Genomic DNA, 26,096 nt, shown 5'->3' with positions numbered 1-26,096 from the left:
ATCTTTGTACCTTCCTCTCAGTTTTACTATTCTAAAAAAAGTCTTAAAAAATCCCAAACCATTAAAAAATGATAAACTGAACTTAATTTAAAAGTTAGGCTGTTAAAGGAAACCTGAATGACTAACACATTTTCTAAGGAGTGTTAAGTCTTATTGATAATCAGTTAAAAATTAAAATGAGATACCACTTTTACACTCATTAGATAGGAAAAATGTGGAATATGGGGATAAATACCAAATGATAGCTAGAATTTCGATAAACAGGAACACTCAGACCCTATTGGTTAATAAGTGCAGCTTGTAGCAGCCATTCTGTGGAGCAGGGCAAATATATATACGGATACTCATTGTAGCGTTCATAGATCCTTAGTAGCAGGAAGTGTAGCCAGCACAGGTGTCCATCACTTGAAGAACGGATACATAAAATAGGTTGAAAGACATACTCTGAAATATTTTGCAACATCCGAAGGCAATGAACCTAGTGTAAGTAACATGACTAAAGTATTAAATTTATATTAAATTAATGGGGGAAAGTTCGAGTTCTATAACATGATACTATTTGTGATTATTTAAAACTTCTTCATATGCAAAATAATTTATGTTAGAGTGAGTGTGGTTGAGAGCAGACAGTTGATGGGAGTGGGAATCTGGGGAAAATATGATAAAGTAAAACAAAAAAAGGGACCTTTGTATGAAAGATGTTGGTATGCTGTGAGTGAAGGAGGGTGAGTCTCTCCTCTGAGATCTGGAGAAGCAAGTGGGGAGAGGAGTTGAGATAGAATGAAATGAATCTCTGCTTACAGTCTCCTGTGTGGTTTATAATACCTATTAGACTCTGTTGTCTTTTTAAAAATAATTTTTCATGTTAATAGTTGAAGTATTGTATAATAATTGGGCTATTTGCTTTCATTTTTCTCTTCTCTGAACTTGCTACCTCAGAACTCATTGGCATATATTGGGTAGTTCAGTTCAGTTCAGTTCAGTCGCTCAGTCATGTCTGACTCTTTGCGACCCCATGAATCGCAGCATGCCAGGCCTCCCTGTCCATCACCAACTCCCGGAGTTCACTCAGACTCATGTCCATCGAGTCAGTGATGCCATCCAGCCATCTCGTCCTCTGTCATCCCTTTTTCCTCCTGCCCCCAATCCTACCTCCCAGCATCAGCGTCTTTTCCAATGAGTCAACTCTTCGCATGAGGTGGCCAAAGTACTGGAGTTTCAGCTTTAGCATCATTCCTTCCAAAGAAATCCCAGGACTGATCTCCTTTAGAATGGACTGGTTGGATCTCCTTGCAGTCCATGGGACTCTCAAGAGTCTTCTCCAGCACCACAGTTCAAAAGCATCAATTCTTCAGTGCTCAGCCTTCTTCACAGTCCAACTCTCACATCCATACATGACCACAGGAAAAACCATAGCCTTGACTAGACGGACCTTTGTTGGCCAAGTAATGTCTCTGCTTTTGAATATGCTATCTAGGTTGGTCATAACTTTCCTTCCAAGGAGTAAGCATCTTTTAATTTCATGGCTGCAGTCACCATCTGCAGTGATTTTGGAGCCCAGAAAAATAAAGTCTGACACTGTTTCCTCATCTATTTGCCATGAAGTGATGGGACCATATGCCATGATCTTCGTTTTCTGAATGTTTAGCTTTAAGCCAGCTTTTTCACTCTCCTCTTTCACTTTCATCAAGAGGCCCTTGAGTTCCTCTTCACTTTCTGCCATAAGGGTGGTGTCATATATTGGGTAACTCCATAGTAATTCTGGAAAGGAGTTTTCAGTCTTACCAGCAGGTGTCACTGCTTCTTATGCTTGGCTAGATAAACTGAACCCAAAAGAAACCAACCAGTGCTCTGTTGATGGACAGATGGATGGATAGATCGATAGGCAAACAGGCCTTTGGTAAAACAAAACTAACAAAAAACAATGAATTGAAAACAAACAATAGAAAAAACTTTGAGATTACTACTTGTTTGTAAACTGTTGGCATTACAAAAGAAAAAATTATGATTGAGTTAACATTGACTTCTGAACAGGTTTTGACTTATAAATCTAAGTATCTGAAATTGAAATGAGAAACTCATTAAGTAGTAAAAGTGGCTTCCAAAGCTATTTAATAATTTAAGATTAAAGCAACCAAATTCAAAACAAAAATATTATATCTTACGAAATTAAAATACAAAATGTAAATATACTCGAATCACAGAACAACATTTAAGATATCAGCAAAATGATTCACATTTAAATTAGAAAAAACATAGAAAAAATTCTGAAATAAAATAACTTTTAAATAAAAGTTTAATTCAGCAGTTTTTTTTAGCTAGTCACTGTTCCTATCCTCTTCCTCTAAGAAAATAGCAGTTTTATTTGTTTGGATAAAACTGTGGAGAAATTTAAAATACTGCCTGATAAAATAATGGAGAAGGCAATGGCACCCCACTCCAGTACTTTTGCCTGGAAAATCCCATGGACGGAGGAGCCTGGTAGGCTGCAGTCCATGGGGTCGCTACAGTCGGACATGACTGAGTGACTTCACTTTCACTTTTCACTTTCATGCATTGGAGAAGGAAATGGCAACCCACTCCAGTGTTCTTGCCTGGAGAATCCCAGGGATGGGAAAGCCTGGTGGGCTGCCATCTGTGGGGTCGCACGGAGTTGGACATGACTGCAGCGACTTAGCAGCAGCAGCAGCAGATAAAATAAAGTGATGGGCAGTGATATTTTTAAAATAATAATTTATATTAATTAAATTTGACAAATTTAAAATAGAATTCTTAACTCTGAAACAGAATGAAGCTGTAAATAATAAATAAGATCTGTCTTAGACAGCAATAGAGAGGGCAATTAGCCAATGAAATGAATAGCTGAATTAACAGATTAACTTGATTTTTAAACCAAAAGTCAATTTCTACCAAACAAACAAAATATCTATAATTGTATTTTAAAACTATGTTTTTAGAAAGAGAACTAAAAGCTTTTAGAGAACTAAAAGTGGATTCAGTTTAAAAGCAACTTTGAAATATTAAGCTTAGCCAGTGGTGTGCTGGTTAATGTTTGTAACTGGCTAGAGAGAAGTGGGAGGTGGGTCTGATTGTAGCATTTGCTGATTTCTGTGGTGTAAATACTTTTACTGTGGCCAATTTCAGGCTACTGACATGCTGTCTCCTGACTTGTAAAATTCCTCAAATTTTAATAAATCTTCCAAGGGAGCCTATAAAAGCCAGCTGTAGACTATTTAGTACAAGAAGTAAATTCTTATTAAGACATAGCATTCTCTGACATGACTTACTTTCCCACTTGTCTTGCTCACTGTGAGCACTTGAATCTTAAGTATAACAGTCCAGCAAGAGCTACCTCATTAATGTAATTGTTCTTTAAAAATAATTATAACTTTGTTCTTTAGCTCTTCTGCCATAGGACTTCAAGAGGTTTGGTTGAGAATGAATACAGTTCCATTAATTTAAACATGTAATACCCATAAATATTTGACAGGGACATTAGAAAATAATTTCCAGTTTTCTGTAAGGACCTGATAAAAAATACCTCATGAGGTATGGTAGGAAATTTGTCTGTACTTGGGCCTATGAATTTTTCTTCCTTGGTTATAGGGCACACCAGGTCCCATATAGCTCTACAACGAGATGATTACATCCTTGGGTCAAAATCTCTATTAGGAATTTTTCTGATTGTTAGACATTATTTGAAGTGCACATTAAATGAGCTGTTTATAGACTGTTTTTCAATACCAGGCAAGACTGTCTTCCTCTAATGTTCTGTGCTCAGTGGTCAGCCATTAGTTATTTGTTACCCAAGGAAAGGCAGGTTTTCCATTTGTGTGGCTCTCCAGCTTTCTCTGTGTGCTTGTCACTCGTGCCCTCTCAACTCTGCTGGACTGACATGGTGGAGAGGGTTTTCACTTGTTCTATAATGTCATAATAACAGGAAGTTTGATGTTAGGCCTAAGCTGAAAATAGAATGGAAGGTGGACTCTAAGAAGTCCACCTCAAAATTCTCCAAGCCATGCTTCAACAAACAGTACATGAACCATGAACTTCCAGATGTTCAAGCTGGATTTAGAAAAAGGCAGAGGAATCAGAGATCAAATTGCCAACATCTGTTGGATCATCGTAAAAGCAAGAGAGTTCCAGAAAAACATCTACTTTTCCTTTATTGACTATGCAAAATCCTTTGACTGTGTGGATCACAAAAAACTGGAGAATTCTTAAAGAGATGGGAATACCAGAAGACCTGACCTGTCTCTTGAGAAATCTGTATGCAGGTCAGGAAGCAACAGTTAGAACTGGACATGGAACAACAGGCTGGTTCCAAATCGGGAAAGAAGTACATCAGGGCTGTATATTGTCACCCTGCTTATTTAACTTATATACAGAGTACATCATGCGAAACGCTGGGCTGGATGAAGCACAAGCTGGAATCAAGATCGCCAGGAGAAATATCAATAACTTCAGGTATGCAGATGACACCACCATTATGGCAGAGAGCAAAGAAGAACTAAATAGCCTCTTGATGAAAATGAAAGAGGAGAGTGAAAAAGTGAAAAACTCAACATTCAGAAAACCAAGATCATGGGATCCAGTCCCTTCACTTCATGGCAAATAAATGGGGAAGCAATGGAAATAGTGACAGGCTATTTTTCTGGGCTCCAAAATCACTGCAGATGGTGATTGCAGCCATGAAATTAAAAGACACTTTCTCCTTGGAAGAAAAGCTATGACCAACCTAGACAGCATATTAAAAAGCAGAGACGTTAGTTTGCCAACAAAGGTCTGTCTAGTCAAGGCTATGGTTTTTCCAGTGGTCATGTATGGATGTGAGAGTTGGACTGTGAAGAAAGCTGAGCGCCGAAGAATTGATATTTTTGAACTTGGTGTTGGAGAAGACTCCTGAGGACTGCAAGGAGATCCAACCAGTCCATTCTAAAGGAGATCGGTCCTGGGTGTTCTTTGGAAGGAATGATGCTAAAGCTGAAACTCCAGTACTTTGGCCACCTCATGCGAAGAGTTGACTCATTGGAAAAGACTCTGATGCTGGGAGGGATTGGGGGCAGGAGGAGAAGGGGACAACAGAGGATGAGATGGCTGTATGGCATCACTGACTCGATGGACGTGAATTTGAGTGAACATCGGGAGTTGGTGATGGACAGGGAGGCCTGGTGTGCTGTGATTCATAGGCTCGCAAAGAGTCGGACACGACTGAGCGACTGAACTGAACTGAACTGAATATTATATTATTAAATGTGCCTGTTGGCTACAACAGCTTAGGAGTTTACTGTGTAACCATTTCATGTCCTCTAATTATATAGGCTACAAAGAAATGGAAACATCTCCCAGTTTACTAATGTGTAATCTCAAGGTTCTCTTGAGCCAGTTTTTTAGATATCAGTAATTTCCCAGTGGCATTTCTATGGTGGGTATCTTTGTAAGTCAGTCTACAGGAGCTGACTTTAATTAGTTTACTCTTCAGTAAGGTTAAATATTGATACAAGCCACAATATTCCTGAACCCTAGTCCCTTTAAGCCAAAGCCCTGAATATATCCAGTTATTTCTGAACCTCTCTAGGGCATGATGCCCTGAGATAGATTGGTAAGAGTGCTATCAGTATTTTGGTTGTGTGGCTAACACAGAAGAAACGGATTAATTCATCCCAATTTTCTCCCATAGCATTTTTATTAATCATTTTGGTATTTTTAGAGGCCCATCAATACCCTAAACCTTTGGAATAGATTTAACTCACCACGTACCTGTATACACAGGTCATAACTAAGGTGACAGAGGTGTTTGCTACCTCAGTTGTAGTAATCATTTCACAATATATATTTGTATTGAATAATCATATTGCAGACCTTAAATGTACACAGTGTGTTATATGTCAATTATATCTCACAAAAGCTGGGAAAAAAACAATTTGAATTCTCTTTGTGAAATAAGAGTGGAACTCAATTCTTCATGTTCCTTTCAGTGGAGTTGTAATTATTGGTGAGCAGATATCTCCATTCCAGTTTTAAACTGAAGATTGCTAGAAAATAATAGTAGAGGAAGCTTATGATAATGTACTATTATATTAGGATAAACCTTCTGTTTCTCACAGTTTTCCTGTCCAAATTGGTCCCACATATGGAGGAGGCAATGGCAACCCACTCCAGTACTTTTGCCTGGAAAATCCCATGGACAGAGGAGCCTGGTAGGCTGCAGTCCTTGGGGTCGCGAACAGTCGGACACGACTGAGCGACTTCACTTTCACTTTTCACTTCCATGCATTGGAGAAGGAAATGGCAACCCACTCCAGTGTTCTTGCCTGGAGAATCCCAGGGACGGGGAAGCCTGGTGGGCTGCCGTCTATGGGGTCGCACAGAGTCGGACACGACTAAAGTGACTTAGCAGCATGGCAAATCAGAAATTATGTTACAGTGGTTTACTTAATTATATTTAAGGACCCTTTATTCCCGTGATTTGAGTGTTCCTCTCAGGAATAAAATTTGATAGTGATTTCAGCTACTTCAGAATTTCAAAACAAAACATCCTTGGTCAAATATCTATGATGACTCAAACTGCCAAGTGATACCAGAGAAATGCGTGATTTCACTGAGAAAATGAGAAGCTGTTATTTGGCTGCTTGGGCTGTAAATGAAAGGAAAAGACATTCTATTGGTGGGGCTGAGGAAAAGGACAGCAGTTTGAGAAAGGTGCCTTATCACATTCTGTCCAGAGAGCGATTTAGGTAATCTGAGAATTGTATGAAATTAGAATAAAATATTCATCTGGCTACTCAGAATTAGGTCAGTGGTATAGATCAGGATTCCCCCAGTGTCCTTATGTAGATTCATAAAATATCTGGAAGACCTACATAATAATAATAATATTTTATTGAACTCTTATTTTTGTGCCAGTCCCCATGGTCAGTATATTTCTTACATGATTCACATGAATGTTCATTATAGTTATATAAAATAAGTAATGTTGTTACTCCTTCTTTATCCCTTTCTATTTTTTTTTAACTGATGGAGAAACACCGAGGCTTAGAGTAGTTAAGAAACTTGTCCTAGGCCACATGTATCTTTAAGTTGCAGAGCTGGCCTTCAACCTAGGCCACAGGCTCAAAGCCCTTGCATTTCACCACCACCCCTTAATGCCTCTCGTCCTCTTTCTGATGCTAGGTGCTTACTGAACTATAGCTTGTGGTCTTATAGTTGAATGTGAAAATCCCATCCCACTAGTTAAATTATAAATATGTTAAGAACATAACCTTTGCAGTTAACTTTGTTTAGTCTAGACCACCTACTTTATAGGCTTCCCAGGTGGCTCAGTGGTAAAGAATCTGACTCCTAATGCAAGAGATTCAGAAGAGACAGGTTCTATCCTTAGGTTGGGAAAATACCCTGGGATAGGAAATGGCAACCCACTCTAATATTCTTGCCTGGAAAATTCCAGGTACAGAGGAGCCTAGCAGGCTACAGTCCATGGGGTACCAAAGTGTCAGACATGACTGAGTATACACACACCACCTACTTTATATACAGCAGACATTTAATTAATGCTTGCTAATTATGGCATTGGAAGGAAAGTTATGACCAACCTAGATAGCATATTCAAAAGCAGAGGCATTACTTTGCCAACAAAGGTCCGTCTAGTCAAGGCTATGGTTTTTCCTGTGGTCATGTATGGATATGAGAGTTGGACTGTGAAGAAGGCTGAGCACTGAAGAATTGATGCTTTTGAACTGTGGTGTTGGAGAAAACTCTTGAAAGTCCCTTGGACTGCAAGGAGATCCAACCAGTCCATCCTGAAGGAGATCAGCCCTGGGATTTCTTTGGAAGGAATGATGCTAAAGCTGAAACTCCAGTACTTTGGCCACCTCATGTGAAGAGTTGACTCATTGGAAAAGACTCTGATGCTGGGAGGGATTGGGGGCAGGAGGAGAAGGGGACGACAGAGGATGAGATGGCTGGATGGCATCACTGACTCGATGGACATGAATTTGAGTGAACACTGGGAGTTGGTGATGGACAGGGAGGCCTGGCGTGCTGTGATTCACGGGGTCACAAAGAGTCGGACACGACTGAGCTACTGAACTGAACTGAACTGAATTATGGCATTATATGCATATTTAGGATTATATATAGTTTGCATACAAATAAACTTATTGGACCCAAAATTGGAAAACCTGGATTCAAGATTTGGTGTAGCTATTACATATCCTGCCTAGTATTACCTCTTTACATTTTTAAGATAAGACCCTTGAACAAACAGTTTAAGTCAAAAATTGATATGTGTGTCCAAAATGCTTATCCTGGGCGTGGCCCCTTCTTGAACTGCAGAAACACAATCATAAAATTCTTTTTCAATGGAAAAAGGTAGTAGGATTTCTGAATTGAAAGTATTACATTGATGGTTTATAATTTAAAAGTTTTCACATTTAATTAGTAAAGACTAACAGAAAAAAAGTGAGATGTTCTCAGTTAGCAACAGTTTGTATGTGGTATCATTGGATTTAAAGGTGGTCTTAGTGCATAATCTATAGATGCTTCAAGTAGTTTAGACAAGACTGTACCTGCTCTGAGGTAGGGAGGATAAGCCATGACTATTGGATCAAGAAATAGGCCATAAAAGACATTGAATCTTGGATGTTGACCATGTTGTTGATTTAATAACTGCCATGACCTAACCTTTTTATATGTATAAAAAAGCAAGATTTATGATAATTTGGAAGAGGTTAATCTGTACTCAGGCTTCCCTGGTGGTTCAGTGATAAAGAACCCACCTGCCAATGCAGGAAATGTGGGTTCAATCCCTGGGCTGGGAAGATCCTCTGGAGAAGAAAATGGCAACCCACTCCAGTATTCTTACTTGGGAAATCCCATGGACAAAGGAGTGTGACGAGGCTACAGTCCTTGGGGTCACAAAAGAGTCTGACAGGACTCAGCAACTAAACACCACCACCAACAACCTGGACTGTTATAGATTATTCTCTCATTTTTCTGTCTGTATCCTTGGAAGCTTTTACTCAAAGAGATTCTTCAGTTTCTTTTTTAATCATGTACAGTGTAGGTATCTTTAGCTAATATGAAACTTTGGTTCTTTCAGCAGATTTTCTGCTTAAAGTATCTATAGGTGTCCCTATACAAAAGCCTGTCTGAAAAGCCAGCCATCAAGTGTAAATTTCTAAGTAGATGATTTCTCTTTCAAGTTTTTTTTTCTGATTCCTGTATTTTATGTCTGTTCAGTTCAGTCGCTCAGTCGTGTCCAACTCTTTGCAACCCCATGAACCGCAGCACGCCAGGCCTCCCTGTCCATCACCAGCTCCCGGAGTTCACCCAAACCCATGTCCATTGAGTTGGTGATGCCATCCAACCATCTCATCCGCTGTCATCCCGCTCTCCTCTGAGCCCATTTTAAAAAGGGAAGATAATGTTCCCTTTATTTTGGCTATTTAAGTACTGAGAGTATTGTTTGAAATTTTCCTGAAGTCTATTTTTAAAGTTTCCTATTGATTCATCCTTGTTTTGTTCACAATTTTTAGTCGATGTCCAATTCATCTCAGAGAAAGTCTTCTGAAATGGCCTTGCATTGTGTTTTTCTATATTTCTTGCCCCTGAAAGGCTATTAAAATTTTTATTCTTATTTTTTTATGATGAGCTGGGATATTTAAATGCTCTCCCGGTCTTTTTACCACTTTTAACCAATTTTTTCTAACCTAACAATTTTTTTCCAACCTAACAAGAGGGACTAATAACTAAGTGAACTTAGTTGGAAAATAACTGATAATTCAGGATACTAAGCAACAGGATCCTGAATTCTGCAGCAAATTTCTGTCTTCCTGTGCTAAAAGAAATTCCTTATAACTGAGGCCAGTGTTTAAGCTCAACTTCTATACAATAGTCTTCAGATATAGTAGCTTTAAGCAGTTGGGGCAATATGACTACTTCTTTCCTGTAAAAATCACTAAGGAAATGATTTAGGAGGTCAGAGGAAGAAAAAATGTATTGAAGGAGTGAAGTGATTGGTGAAGATAAAACTGAGCAGAGAGAGATACACTGTCAGTAGGGTAAATTTCAGAAGGTTAGAGAGTGAAATTGAGTCTTCTGGAGTCAGCAGTTTGTTTTGAGGCCTCAGTTTACTCATTAAAGAAGCTGACTAATGAGTGTTTTTTATTTTATCTTCATTTTTGTAGAACATCTTATTTTTATTATTTGTTTTGACATGTCCGAAGCTTAACACAATGTTATTCTAAATTTTTAAGGGTAATTTATTACTGTAAATGCAAATATTAGGATTGTAATGCAATACAAATAGGAAGCAGAAATTCTTCCAGGAGAAGATTGCAGCTTTGATATACACAAGCCTGTAACAAACAAGTTGCTCAAATTGTGTGCTTATGAAAAGCACCTGGGTCCTCAAGCAAGTGTTAGAACAGCGCTACGTACAGTCAATAATCTGATAGTCAATGATCCTACATTATGGACTAAACAAAGTAATTTGCAAATTGACAAGAATGAGAATGGCCTCTAAGTGTTGTAGAGAACCCAAGGCAAAATTTGACTGACTACTTCTGCATAAATTTGTTGCTGGTTTAACAGACCTCCAACCCTTAGTCTTTGGAGCATCCTGATTAATCTGGTTACTACTTAAGACAGGTCTTTGCCTGTGTTCTTTATAAAGCACTTCCTTATACATTCAGTGACACAAGACAATTCAAGATAAAATACAAGACAATACTTTGTATGAATTTTCAAACAAAAGAAGGAAAAGCAGCCAAAAAAAAAGATTAATGGCAAAAATATTTACTGAATAATATACCTCTAAACCAAAAGTTCTAATAACATTATACAAAAGGTATAATTTTTTATTCAATGAGTACACTTACCAAAAAAAAGGTTGAATTACCCTTTACAGAGACATAGAACTAATGACCCATATAAAGACCCACTGAGTCTTTATAACAAAAATTCTAGGATAACAAATTAATCAGCAGCAAGAGCTCAGTGAAACAAATTAGAACTCAGATTTATCATTGTTGAGGCAGATTCACCTCTAAGTAAATTTCAACAGATGGAATTTGGGAACAGGGAACATGGAAAGTACACATGTTAACCTGAGGTTCATAGGGAATACTGCCCAGTGAGGGCGTTCAGAGCTATCTTAGTAGGACTTCAGAATTGTTGGAGGATGAGACCTTCACTCAAACCTGATACGAAAACCAGAGCTGAGTTTATTGGTTAATTTAGTAAAAGAGTTATACTTGGGAGTTTCATTGAGCAAAACAAATGATTATTATGTAGAGTTGGGGGCTTTGTCTTGGATTTTCATGGTTTACAGAGACAAGAATGGGTTGACATCAGTTTTTTAATTATTTTTTTGTTGTTTAATACAGAAGCATGTTTTGTGTCTGGTTATAGAGGTTAGCAATGGGTTTACATAGCCTGTTAGTTTTCTGAGGTGATTCTTCTAATTCTTGACTGAGTTTTAAAGCATGAAGCTGTCACTGGTTGGCTTCCAGTGGACTGTTGGTTGAAGTGAGGTATTACTTACTTAGAAAGGTTTAAAATGAGTTCCAGTGTTTACTTACTACCTGAAGCTGAAATTAAAACTGAAATTGATTGATTAAATAGGTTAAACCAGTTCAGGTATTCACTGGCTACATGACTCTAGAACAGTTTTTTCCTAGGAGTTTGGGAGTGTTTTCATGTACTTATAATGGATGTGCACATAAATTTAGCATTATAATTCAGATAACATTTTTTCATGTAAGCCTTTTTATACTGACTTAATACATGTATGGATACACTCCACACATTTGTAATATTAATAGCTATGTAATATATTAATATGCCATAATGTATATAACCATTCCCAGTTGTTGAGCATTTGAACTTTTTTCCATTTTTCACTAATAGTGGTGCTATAGCACTCCTTTTGAATGGTCTTCAAAGGAAAATAAACAAAAGTTTCAATGTTTTTCATAATTTTCATCCTATGATCACTTGAAGGATATGCAAAGTGTAGGTCCATCATTTTCCCCAGTTGCCTGACTGGATTTAATTTATTTTTTAAAAGTATGACTTCAGAAATTTTTATCTGAGAAAGTTAGAGTAATCTGTATTCTTGACTTTTTAAATCTCGACCTATATGTATGAACAAATCAAAATTCAGCAGTGTGGAACAATGGATGGATTTTGAAATAAGGACTGAAATTCATAGCATTCCATACAGGATAAACATAAAGCATATGCATTATTTAGGGAGGGGATGGGGACAGTGGGTGTACTGTAGCTGGCTTATACCACTTTGAGAGCTAAGTAGTAAATATTCAGGAGTTACATAAGCCAGTTATTAAACTGTTAGTAGCTTGAAATCAGCTATGGCAGGCACATTTGCACAGCAGAAATTGTCAAATGCCACAAATCAAGGCATGTTGATGTTGTTGGAGAGCCAGTTTATACCAGCTCAGCACTGGATGGGAACATTAGAGAAGCAACTTAGAATTTGACACTAGAGGTAGGTAGGATATAGGGTACTTATTTAGGAAAATAAGACTTCATCTTTGATCCTGTTCTACACATGGTCCTCATTTGGTTGATTTGGGAAGATGCCCAGTGAAAAAGACCAAGAAAAGAGACTAAACTCTTCCAAGAAAAATGCAAAATATAGCCAAATCCACATAGTTGGTTTCATTTACACTGATTCATGAACCTCTATTTTGCAAAAGTTGCTTCTTATCTAACCTCTATTTTCAAAGTGCATGTTTTAGGTAGAAATGTTCTAAATACAAATTATCATATTTTGACAAAAATGTTGACAAGAATGAACATCTATCTAAAGATAGTGGACTATTTAAAGATAGTGTATATGGATATTTTTAAATGCTCTCCTCCACAGGAATCTCTCCTTTCCCCACAAGAATCCACAGGACACACACATACACATGGGGGTGAGGGGGACTTACACTGTAATGAAACAAGAAATATCCATAATTCTAACTAAGCCGTGTCCCTGTTGAAGGAAAGAAGATGTGAGCTAAGGATTTTATATCCAGCAAAATTGACTTTCACTTATCAAGGGCACAAAATGTTATTAGCATGTAGGAATACAAAGAATGTTGTTCCTATGAGCCCTTAATGAGAAATCTCCTGAAGAATGAGCTTCAGTTAAGCAAAGGTAATGTAACGCCAAAGCCTTTGACTGTGTGGATCACAATAAACTGTGGAAAATTCTTAAAGAGATGGGAATACCAGACCACCTGATCTGCCTCTTGAGAAATTTGTATGAAGGTCAGGAAGCAACAGTTCGAACTGGACATGGAATAACAGACTGGTTCCAAATAAGAAAAGGAGTACGTTAAGGCTGTATATTGTCACCCTGTTTATTTAACTTATATGCAGAGAATATATATATATCATGAGAAACGCTGGACTGGAAGAAACACAAGCTGGAATCAAGATTGCCGGGAGAAATATCAATAACCTCAGATATGCAGATGACACCACCCTTATGGCAGAAAGTGAAGAGGAACTCAAAAGCCTCTTGATGAAAGTGAAAGCGGAGAGTGAAAAAGTTGGCTTAAAGCTCAACATTCAGAAAACGAAGATCATGGCATCCAGTCCCACCACTTCATGGGAAATAGATGGGGAAACAGTGGAAACAGTGTCAGACTTTATTTTTCTGGGCTCTAAAATCACTACAGATGGTGACTGCAGCCATGAAATTAAAAGATGCTTACTCCTTGGAAGGAAAGTTATGACCAACCTAGATAGCATATTCAAAAGCAGAGACATTACTTTGCCAACAAAGGTTCATCTAGTCAAGACTATGTTTTTTCCTGTGGTCATGTATGGATGTGAGAGTTGGACTGTGAAGAAGGCTGAGCACCGAAGAATTGATGCTTTTGAACTGTGGTGTTGGAGAAGACTCTTGAGAGTCCCTTGGACTGCAAGGAGATCCAACCAGTCCATTCTGAAGGAGATCGGCCCTGGGATTTCTTTGGAAGGAATGCTGCTAAAGCTGAAACTCCAGTACTTTGGCCACCTCATGTGAAGAGTTGACTCATTGGAAAAGACTCTGATGCTGGGAGGGATTGGGGGCAGGAGGAGAAGGGGACGAAGAGGATGAGATGGCTGGATGGCATCACTGACTCGATGGACGTGAGTCTGGGTGAACTCCGGGAGTTGGTGATGGACAGGGAGGCCTGGCGTGCTGCGATTCATGGGGTCGCAAAGAGTCGGACACAACTGAGCAACTGATCTGATCTGATCTGATCTGAACGTAAGTTCACCAAAGGAGAAATAATCATATACTATGTGCCTCCTAATAAAAGAACACTCTGCTTCATAGAATCTTGCCAAAAAGTAAAACCAGAGTCAGATCAAGACTCTGTATCCAGTTGCCAATTTGTAGGAAATTCAGAGGACAAAAGAACATGTTGAACTGCCCTGTGACTATGCAGTCAGCAAGGTTCAGGTTATGGAAATCTCTCCAGGTCAGATTTGTAGGTTCTTCAACAGATAAACTGTAAAGGGAAAGAAAGGATGGGAAAGCTTAAAAGAGAGTTAAAAGCAATATCAATTTTAATGGGCAAGACTAAAAGGCTCAATTAGAAGCCCAGAGATGTTAACGCTTAGACTTTTAAAGATAGCTAATTTCATTAAAATATTCTAATTTTTCCCTCAAGTTCCTGCATTTTTCCAGATACTAAAATTGAAGTATAACTTAATCTAACTTATAAAAGAATGCTTTAATGTGTCAGATTGTAAACTATGTTTTCTATACTTAATTTTGAGGCAGTGCAGCAGGAATTTTCTAAAGTTTAAATGCCAGCTCTTCCACTCTGGCCTTGTGGCTTTGGGAAAATTACTTGATTAACATCAGGTTGGGGGGGTGAAGGTGATTTTTATATATCTCTTTTAAGACTAATAATAAATTGTAACCTCTCCTGGGGCAGCAGTGCATGAAATACATCATGTGTATGATACTGGTGTTGTGCTTGACTTACAATAGGCACTTGATAAAGGAAAGCTGCTCTTACCTTGGTTGCAATAGGTGTGGAGGGGGGCCCAAGAATTCTGTACTTTTAAAAGCCTCTCAAATGATTCTAATGATTGTTCTAATTTGGGGAACACAGTCCCTGATAAAAATCCTTCTGGATATAAACAAATACTCAGCTTCAGGGATGTTTATCAATGCATTTCTTAGAATAGTACTTACAAAAACTGGAAAACATCTAGGAGAATGCAAAATAAGTTAGTTCTGTCCATGTGCTAAAATACTATGTGGCCATTAAAATCAAATCAAGTAGCTAACATAGCATTTTGTTCCAGGTACTGTTCGAAATGTCTTCTGTGTACTGTTTCATTTAGTAGTCCTGTGAGGCTGGCTCCCTTATTATCTCAATTTAACAGATGAAGAAATATGATATTATAAATAACAAGTTGTGCAGCTGAAATATTTCTAAACTATTAGCAATAAAAAACATTTTTACAATAAAAATTTTGGCCTTGTTAGAGGGAAGACTGAATTAGCTTTCTAACAGAAAATATTTCAAAATTGTCATGTGAAGAAGTGATAAAAAAAAAAAAGTGATCAAAGCATTTGCAGTCAAAAAGTGGGAGAAAAAAGTATTACAAAGGTATATTAGTTATTTTTCTGGATTTTTACAAATGTGTTTGTGGTATTTGTCAGTGTTTTAAAAATTGTAATTTGTTATTTTTCTCATTGTAAATAAATATCAACTTTTTAGCCCATTTTTGTACCTTTTTCCTATTGAGCCCTCTCCCCTGCACAGATTGTATAACTTTCAGGCCCCATAAAACCTGGGTTCCCGCCCCTCTGCCTACTAGGTATGCGTGATGAGAACCCCCAGAGAAGGGGACAGATGTAATAGAGGAAAAATATTTAGACGGATGGAAGGAGAAAACTTTCTTCAAATAAAACTTGAATCTTCATAAAAAGCTTCCTGAAAACTGACAGAGATGCCTCAAACTGGCTGAATGGCACTATGTAACTTTAGTCATTTGGGGGGCAGCTTTCTGTTCACATTCAGTGGAAACAGGTAGGATGATCTAGAGAGGAGTGAATGCTCAGAAACAACTTTCCTAGGTTTTATGTTTGCTTTTTAATTCCTTTATATGGAGAAGAACACTATTCAGATGGCAATATCATTTAATATATTTCAGTAAAAAACAGATGGAGGCGATTTAGAGTTCCTTTATCAATCCTTTGTTCTTATTGTCTCTTAGAGTCTGATATTTCTCGTTCGAGACTGGAGCTTCCCATACGAATTTTCATATGGATCTGACGGTGGCTCCAAATTCTTGGAGAAACGCCTCAAGGTTTGTTAGCTGTCTAGATGCATGACATTTCCCCAACAGTGATCTAAAATTATTTTTGTTGAGTGACTTCTTGAATAGATACTCAATAGCCACAAACTCATTTGACCTTCATAGTATCTCTGTGAACAAACTAAGAGTGATACTTAATAAAATGTCAATTACAATTTTAAATATTATCGATAATTATGATTCAGAAAAAGAGTTCTTTTGTAGCTATCTATAAAACAATGATTTACTCATAAAGATAAAATCTTTAATTTGAAGAGTTAAATCAGTTGGAGATTGACAGTACAAATATCTGGATTCATGTTTTAGTAGAGGCTTAAAGTCAATTTAAGAAAATATTTAAGTTTTAAGATCCCCAAAGTCAATCTTAGGACATTTTGCTAGTAGTTCACAGAATGTGATATTAGGAAGAGGCTGTTAACTGTCTGTGTCATGACAATTCAATAGTTGAACAGATATCCAAAAAAATACCTAATGAGTAATCAGAAAAAAAATGGAGATTAAAAAAAGAACTCTTGATAATCAGGATCTCTAAGCTTACTTTTTTAGGCTATGGTTATTTTTAGGATAATTTGTACTATTAACTGTCTAATACATAGGAAAAAAGGAGGCAGTTTAGCTTATATGTAAATACCCAACTATCCAGGTGTCTTTCTAGAATTTAAATGTATACCTACCAAATGACAAGAGGCTGTCTTTGAGTACCTCCTGAAAAGAAGGTAGGAATATCTTATGATCTATTCATGTCTTTGTGAGTACTTTGAATTAAAATTTGAATTTGTAGGAACTAGCTGGAGTAAAATCCCACTAATTTGTACTAAAAAATTGGAAGGCTCTTCTGAGTAAGAGTAGACATTTGTTAATTATAGTAATAATGCCATATGTATACTATACTTAAATGTGGCTATGTGGCAAATTGACCCAAAACTTTTAGTATCAGCCCTGTCATGTCATTTTTTATCATTGTGACCAGACATAGCAAATATAAATGCCACAGAACTCTTTTGGAGTTCAGTTTGTGTTGAAAGTCATTTAAACTTCAGAATTATTTACTACAGGTCTCAGGGAACCAGCATGAAGAACTACAGAATGTTCGAAAACACATCCATTCCTGTTTCACCAAAATTTCCTGTTTTCTGCTACCTCATCCTGGCCTAAAAGTAGCTACCAATCCAAACTTTGATGGAAAACTGAAAGGTTTGTCTGTCTTTTAGTGAATGTGTTTATGTCACTAAGTCTGATTTTATCCACTGGGCTTATAGCTGCTAGTTTAGTTTGTTCACTGATCTGGGTGTGCTAACTAGAAATTGTCAGGGGGATTGAGAATCCCCAGCTCATGCTAGAGCACCTCCTTGATCTGTGGGGTTCTATGGGTGCCAAATATGTACACAGAGAAAATAGACTAAATCCTGCACTCACTTGGGGGCAGTAACCCTCACCCTTTCTCAGAGGTTCCTGCTTACCTCTGCATTGAGAAATTCTCCTTATTATCTTCCTTTTACATTTTCCTCATTTATATTAAAAGGGAAAATAGAAGTCTATATTATTGGAATATTTCTATTGTTATATAATTAGAGATAGAAAAAAATATTGCATAATACTGAAGTGAAGCTCTTTCAAACTGCTGCTGAAAAATTTAATTATAAATCATTAAAAACTTCACTAATAATGAAAGCATCTTCTGGATGAGGACTAGTTTCTTAAAAAACCAAAAGCCCCAGAGTGTTTTTCAAAGTAATAGTATGTAATCATCTCTTAAACAGAGAGATATGACTAATGTTTTAAGATTCCAAAGCAATTCAAATTGTCTAAAAAAAGAGGGAAGGGGGGCAGCAGGAGGTGGAGGCAGGAGTCTGCAGAAGCAGAAGCTAATCCTTCCTAATAATCATTAGGTCTTTAGATATTTGCTTTGCAGTTAATCCAAGGTAGTACTGATCTCACATGGCCTCAGCCTGCAACAGTTTAGAGTGGGGCTTGGGTTCCCAGCCAGAGGTTGGGCTGGATTGCGGTGGTGAAAGCACCAAATCCTAGCCACTAGACCAGTGGTCAGTGACAAGGGCCCTGGCCCTTTGGCTTTGCAGAAAAGAATTCCCACAAAGACGGAAAGTAGTGAAACAAGGAAAGTATTTATCAAGAAGGGAAAAAAAGTACAGTATGTGTGGATGGACACACAAGCAGACTCAGAGGGAGAGTCCCTGAGTTCCACCCTCATGGCAATTTGAATTACTTTTATGGGGCATTTCTTCCAAGTTTCCTTTGGCCAGTCATTTTGATTTGCCTAGTTCACAGTCCATCTTTCGGAGAAGGCAATGGCACCCCACTCCAGTACTCTTGCCTGGAAAATCCCACGGACAGAGGAGCCTGGTAGGCTGCAGTCCATGGGGTCGCAAAGAGTCAGACACGACTGAGCGACTTCACTTTCACTTTTCACTTTCATGCATTGGAGAAGGAAACGGCAACCCACTCCAGTGTTCTTGCCTGGAGAATCCCAGGGACCGGGGAGCCTGGTGGGCTGCCATCTATGGGGTCGCACAGAGTCGGACACGACTAAAGCAACTTAGCAGCAGCAGCAGCAGCAGCAGCAGCAGCAGCAGTCCATCTTTGGTGTACCTCAGGATCCTTCCATATGTGCACACGCATCTCTTAGCCAAGATGGATCCTTCTGCAGAGGCATCTAGGTAAAGCATCCCTTGACGTTGCTCCTCCTTTCGCCTGCAATTAGCCTTTTCTGCACATGTATGTTCAGGGAGGTCTCCTGACTTCGCAAACAAGAAATACCTGGTCTGGGAAAGGCCCAACCTCCTCCCTTAATTGTCCTGCTATTCCTGACTTGGAGTTTCCATCAGTAGGGAATGAATCTCCATTTGCTTTATCCTGGGGGAGGCCTATTTACCTCCTGCTGCTGCTGCTGCTGCTAAGTCTCTTCAGTCGTGTCCGACTCTGTGCGACCCCATAGACGGCAGCCCACCAGGCTCCCTGGTCCCTGGGATTCTCCAGGCAAGAACACTGGAGTGGGGTGCCATTGCCTTCTCCAATCTACCTCCTACCTCAGTACAAAGACATTTCTGACTTTTTTATTTGTAAGCCTAGCATTGAGTACACCACTAAATTCAAACATGTGCTTAATTTACTTTGGCCTTTCTGCATTGTGCCAGGGGGAATGAGACAGTGGCATAACAAGCCTTGCAGCACAGTTGTTCTCAAAGGACTTTAAAATTACTTTAAAAAATGACAGCTGAACAACTTGTGTTCAGTTTTGTGGAACTGGCAAGTTCAAAAAGCAAACCAGTTTTTTTTCCCCATATATCCATAGTGTTTTCTCTCAGATACCTTTTATTTTACCATTGTAGTTAATACAAATTTATCAATCATCAGCAATTGTTTTTATACATGTTTAAAATTGTCTTTTCGTTATACAACAGACAACTGTAGGCAGGCACATATTAATGCATGGATTCCAAGATTGTATAATTTCACTGTCACTTATGAATTCCAACCCACCAGTGAGCACACAGATCTCTTAATACTGTGCAGTGACCTAATGGCTTCAATGTGTTTTGAATAAATTACATAAAGAGAGGGCTCCCACAAGGCCTTTCTTTCTTCTCTGGGGTTGGAGAGCCATAAGCAGGCAGAGCAGGAGCAGGCCTTCAACAACAGTCCTTTATTGGGACAAAAAAGTACCCTGCCTTGTTCCTTTCCTGTAGTACACAGCTACAGTTCTTAAATTAACAGATATATTTTGCCATGAAAGAATTCAGGGAAAGAGTTTAAGATAAATCATGCAGATATAAATCACAGTTTTAAATAGATTTGTTCCTCATCAAATTTTACTCATAATCTAAACATATATTGACTCACAATTGGTTTACAGTTACCCATGAGTTGCAAGTTTACCAAAGTGGCTAGCCTGAGGGAAAGAGAAATGAAAGGCAGCTTCAGTTGCCTGTCAAAAGTTCCATTTTAATGAGGCTTTACAAGACTACTGCTAAATCCCTCTGTGCACCAAAATGTTCTAGTGTGCCTCAGTGTTTCCTTGGGCAGTTTTGAGTCTGCTGTCTCCATCAGTTTTTCATCCCATCCTGAATCTTATAATATGGTGTTATTTCTATCCAGAATGTCTTGTCTTCTGGCCAAGCTGTTCTCCAGAGGGCTGTCATCTGAGTGGTTGCCTCCAGGGGAAAAAACATCTTGAATAAACAATTGTGCAGAAATTATTTGATGATAGTTTCTCACATACTCTTTAGATACACTTACAGAAATAATTTTCTAACTCATTTATCAATAGTAGTAATTGTTATAATTATCTTTTGTTCATGGTCCCTCACATTATCAAAATTGTTATCCTATCTTACTATTTCCAGTGTTATTTAAAACTTATGCTACTATGATTATATTTAATTGCTATTAGTTGAATCACTTCCCATTTAGGAAATCAAAAGGACCAAAAGCACTGAATCACATTCATTCATTATGCATTCAACCAGTTCTTACCAAGTGCCTACTGAATATGTCCCCTCATATAGCAGATCCAATCTTGTAATTAACAAGGAGTTAACCTTTTTCTGAGGTGGTTCTGTGTTATAATACCACCTGTAGAATGACCAGGTAACCACATCATAAATTGGGGAGCTGCTTCCTTAACAGCTCCAGTTAGACTTCAGAAAGCATAGCCAAACCCCAGTGCAAGGTTATTATGTTTAAAGATGTATTTCTCATGACTTGTCAGAGTCAAATGATCCTGAAAAAATATCTTCCTTGGTTAGTTTCCACAGCAGCCCTACACCATAGGTGCATCTGCCATGTGGAATTCTTATAAAGCATGTATCGTGTCCTCAATTATTACAGATAACTTCTTTGACCTAGATCCTGAATTCCTAGCAAGGTTTTACTCTTGTGACAAAAATTCTTGAAGAAATGATGAAAACAGAAATCATTATGAATAATCATCCACCCACACATATTATTGAACACTTGCAGTGAGCCAAGGCTGATGAGCACACCTCCGCAAATTGATCTGAACTGGTCTGCAGATGTTCTGGGTCATGTATTTACTTTTCTTCCACTAATATTGTTAGCAAGAGCTCCCACTGGAGTGGGTCGCCATTTCCTTCTCCAATGCATGCATGCATGCTAAGTTGCTTCAGTCATGTCTGACTCTGTGCAACCCTATGGACAAGCCCACCAGGCTTCTCTGTCCACAGGATTCTTTAGGCAAGAATACTGGAGTGGGTTGCCATTTCCTTCTCCAAATACAGAGCACAGTTATCAGTAAAAACTGGTACAATGCAAACAAAAAAATAAATTTGAATAAACTCCTGTCCAGGTCCTCATAAAATATGGACACAAATTTCAAAGCTGTACAAAACATGAAGGAAAATATGTTGGAAGAATTTCCAACATCATGCTTATACATGTCATAAAACAGTAAGCAAAAGAAAAGAACCATAAATTCTTATGTAAACTGATATTTCAGTAACAAGCAGGGAACATGCAAAATACAATCATAAGGTTTGAATCTTTATCCTTAAGACCTTAGAAATCACCAATCCCAAAGCCTGAAAACTCAGTGACTCTGCTGAAATTCAGGTTTTTAAAAATCATGGTATCTTTGCTTAGATACCAAGTCTCTGGATATACCAAGTCTCTGCTTTTTACGTATGATTTAAAAAATTATTGCTGTGTTCAAGAGTCCTCTGAATATCTGTTTTCTGTGTTACTTTGCTAAATTTGTAATGCTAAGCTTGAACCTAATACTACAAAATGTGTTATGTGTTATCAGTTCAGTTAAGTCGCTCAGTCGTGTCTGACTCTTTGCGACCTCATGAACTGCAGCACGCCAGGCCTCCCTGTCCATCACCAACTGCCAGAGTCTACCCAAACCCATCTCCATTGAGTCAGTGATGCCATCCAACCGTCTCATCCTCTGTTGTCCCGTTCTCCTGCCCTCAGTCTTTCCCAGCATCAGGGTCTTTTCAATGAGTCAGTTCTTCGCATCAGGTGGCCAAAGTATTGGAGTTTCAGCTTCAGCATCAGTCCTTCCAATGAACACCCAGGACTGATCTCCTTTAGGATGGACTGGTTGGATCTCCTCGCAATCCAAGGGACTCTCAAGAGTCCTCTCCAACACCACAGTTCAAAAGCATCAATTCTCAGCTTTCTTTATAGTCCAACTCTCACATCCATACATGACTACTGGAAAACCATAGCCTTGACTAGATGGACCTTTGTTGGCAAAGTAATGTCTCTGCTTTTTAATATGCTGTCTAGGTTGGTCATAACTTTCCTTCCAAGGAATAAGCATCTTTTAATTTCATGGCTGCAATCACCATTAGTTGTATTAAATAACTCAGAATACTTCTGACCAGCTAGCTAAAAGGCCTCCATTGCTTTTCTTACAGTTTTATTTTGTGTTGTTGAGTTTCACTACTAGAGGAAGCCCTAATTTCACTTCTTTTTGAACTTGAGTACTAGCTAACACACCTTACACAGTTCTATACACTTTTCATAAGATTGGCACAGTAAACACAGAAAACTTTTGGATATACTTTCTGGAGGGAATACATCTTATAAGACAGTAAATATCTGCCCTTCTTCCATTTATAACTCTCTCTGTATAAAACTGTGAACAAGACTTAAAGGCATCAGAATGCATGACATGGTTATGTGAATGGGGTGTGAAACATTTATGCATCGTTTAATATCAAGAAAGCTATTTTATAGGTGAAAGACAAAATAAATATGTAATTGGAGTGGAGATGAGAAAGACTAGCAATAGGAGTTGGGCAAGGAGTATAGTTCACCCTGAGAAAAGTGGGTTTAAGGAATAATTTAGATGATCAGAAGGTGAGTGATAGCTTTATCACTGGGGAAAAAATAGAGGTAATTACCGGATGTTTTATGGTATCCCATGAAAGCCTTTAACAATTTTAAAATAATGATGAATTTTCTTCTACTTTAGAAATAGATGATGAATTCATCAAAAACTTGAAAATCCTCATTCCTTGGCTGCTTAGTCCCGAGAACCTTGACATTAAAGAGATCAATGGGAACAAAATCACCTGCCGAGGTCTGGTAGAGTACTTCAAGGTATCATTATTATTTCTAGAGCACTTGTGAGTATTTACATTTGACATGTTTGGGAATGCAGTTCCTACTTAAAACAACAGAAAATTATAGAAATATGGCGGGCAAAGGTATGAGGAATATATACAAATGATTTAAAAAATTATTAGACTCCCAAGCGGAGCTTGCTTTCTGAAATTATTTTTTGAGAAAATTCCTTGAGGTAACTTTACTGTCACCTTTTATCTTGAGGGAAATTATTTCGAAACAGAAATGTATCTAGGAGTTGGAAAAGTCTTGCTTCTCTTTACGGGGAGGAGGTGTTTCCCAGGGTCACATAGTCTTCACTTATGACCTATACTGAATTTTACCTTCATTCTCAAGATTTTCCCTAATGGGTTATACTTTGCCTTCCTACTGGAGAAAATTCTGCTACATTTCCTGCTTTCTGCACCAAGAGCCAATTTGAAATGGAAATATTTTAAATTTGCATTTACCTGTTTACCTCAGATAGCCCCAAACACATTTTTTAAACCAATGCACATATATAATGGATTTCAGTTATCAATCTGGTTTTTGGATTGATGCTCCAAGGACTAAAATAACAAATTTTTAAATTGATGTTTTGTCATTTCAAATGTGGTTGTATATCTTCTTCGTGATTGTTTATCTTCACCACTCTCAGCAAAAAGTGACAGGTTGTCTAAAATTTGAATTCTTGCTGTGCATAAAACACCATGAAGGAGCATAGAATTTTAGTAGGCGACTCAGGGCCCTTGAACAGATGTGTTCCATAAAGCTTGAGGCAGCAGCAGGTACAGATTCCTGTGGGTAACTGAAAACATTACTCCTAGCAGAGGGATGTGAGAACGTTTTAAAGGATGTGAGGTAGGTAAGCCTTTGCGAAGACTGAGATTGGCAAATGTGTGCAAAGGGCTTTTCAGGAAAAAGGAACAAGAACTAATAATAATAAGAGGGAATTAAAAGTATGAGAAAGATAATAGTTCCTGAAACTGTCAAGATCTAATTTTTTTGAACTGTCAAGGCCTTAGACCTCAAAATACAATTTAACATAGATATTGAATGGAATTACTTGAACATGAGTCTTTTTCTTTCCTATTTTTTAGGCTTATATAAAGATCTATCAAGGTGAAGAATTACCACATCCCAAATCCATGTTACAGGTATTTATTCATCAGGAGTCTTGACATTGTAAAACATTCTGTCACTAAAGCTAAGTTAAAGATATGTTCCAATCTGGCTGTCAGAAATCACCATATAAAAATAATGGATGGAGTGATATATCAGATTATTTTTCTAATAACGACTCACTTGTGCAAGTGATTCATCTAATCACTTTCAGATACACATATAGCACCCTCACTTGTGCTGAGATACAAGAGAGTCTTCATTCTCTTTGTACTAAATTTGTTTAGAAAAGACTCACTGTGGTTTAGATTCATACGTGTGACAAGAAAAGCCAGGTCCATGTTTTAAACAAGTGGCCTCTACAAATAAACATTCAAGAAAGGAAAAACTTGCTTTTTCCATACTTTTTTTTTTTAATTTCTGAATCTTAATGCCTCCTTTATATTATCAGTGATACACTGTTCTATCAGTAGTAATCTTTAAAGTTGACATAGTTTTATGTATGAGTACATGTGTGCAGTCGCTTCAGTCGTGTCCAACTCTGTCTGACCCTGTGGACTGCAGCCTGCCAGGCTCCTCTGTTCATGAGATTCTCCAGGCAAGAATACCAGAGTGGGTTGCTATGCCCTCCTCAAGGGGATCTCCTGACCCAGGGATCAAACCTGTGTTTCTTATGTCTACCTGCACTGGCAGGCAGGTTCTTTACCACTAGTGCTGCCTGGGAAGCCCATTAGTATATATAAAATGTATATATTATTCCCCATGTGTCTGGATTTATAGATTCTCCCACATACACACACATTTGGTGAAAGGCTTAAAAATATTTTTTAGATGAATAATCTTCCAAATGAAAATTCATTTTTGAACTATGGTTTATTGAGTAAGCTATATTTTATACATTTTGAATTTTTAATTTTACTAATTTAGAAGATACAGAAGTATTTCAGCACTTTTTAAATTATCTGATGACCTTGAGTTTTTGCATATTTCTTGCACGTTGTGTGTATATATGTGGAAGTCTAACAACATTTTACATCATACTTTGTACTTTGTCCAAAGGCCACAGCAGAAGCTAATAATTTAGCAGCCGTGGCAACTGCCAAGGATACATACAATAAAAAAATGGAAGAGGTAAGAATATTTTAAATCTCGTTTTAAGTAAAATCAGTATTTCTTCCATGAACTCATTCTTCTTCCACGTTACACTGTATACACATGCAGAAGTGGCTTTGACTTATGCTTTCTCAGCCTATGTGTATCACATTTCTTTTTATTGTATTCCTCAAGTATTTTAAAAACAAATCAAGAGAACATGATATATGCAAAATTTAAATGTATTTTAAATGAATTCTCTCTCTAACATATTTCTTTTTAAAAGGGTGGAGGAATACAGATTTTTTCCACTATTTATAAGATCTAAAGTAGTTAAAATAACATGCTACCCTCTCCACTATACCTCCCCATATTCCACAAGTCCAATTTCTATCTTAAGTATAAAAACTTGTTAGAAACAAATAAACCACAAGGGCCAACATTTC

At 37.8% G+C, this 26,096-nt stretch overlaps 1 protein-coding gene across 2 annotated transcripts in view; it reads left to right on the top strand.

Moving 5' to 3' along the window:
- The window catches only part of ATL1 (atlastin GTPase 1), a 75,779-nt gene that overhangs the window by 42,316 nt on the left and 7,367 nt on the right, over nt 1-26,096 (top strand). For both annotated transcript variants that reach the window (XM_025295804.2, XM_006067078.3), the window contains exons 7-11: nt 16,246-16,338; nt 17,403-17,541; nt 23,306-23,433; nt 24,537-24,593; nt 25,618-25,689. In XM_025295804.2, the coding sequence (XP_025151589.1) occupies nt 16,246-16,338; nt 17,403-17,541; nt 23,306-23,433; nt 24,537-24,593; nt 25,618-25,689 (489 nt within the window). The remainder of the gene's footprint in view (nt 1-16,245; nt 16,339-17,402; nt 17,542-23,305; nt 23,434-24,536; nt 24,594-25,617; nt 25,690-26,096) is intronic.

This window comes from Bubalus bubalis, chromosome 11, assembly GCF_019923935.1.
Source record: "Bubalus bubalis isolate 160015118507 breed Murrah chromosome 11, NDDB_SH_1, whole genome shotgun sequence".
Taxonomy (NCBI): Eukaryota; Metazoa; Chordata; class Mammalia; order Artiodactyla; family Bovidae; genus Bubalus; species Bubalus bubalis.
Note: the sequence above shows the minus strand (reverse complement) of the source record. Positions and strands in the feature narration are given on the sequence as shown.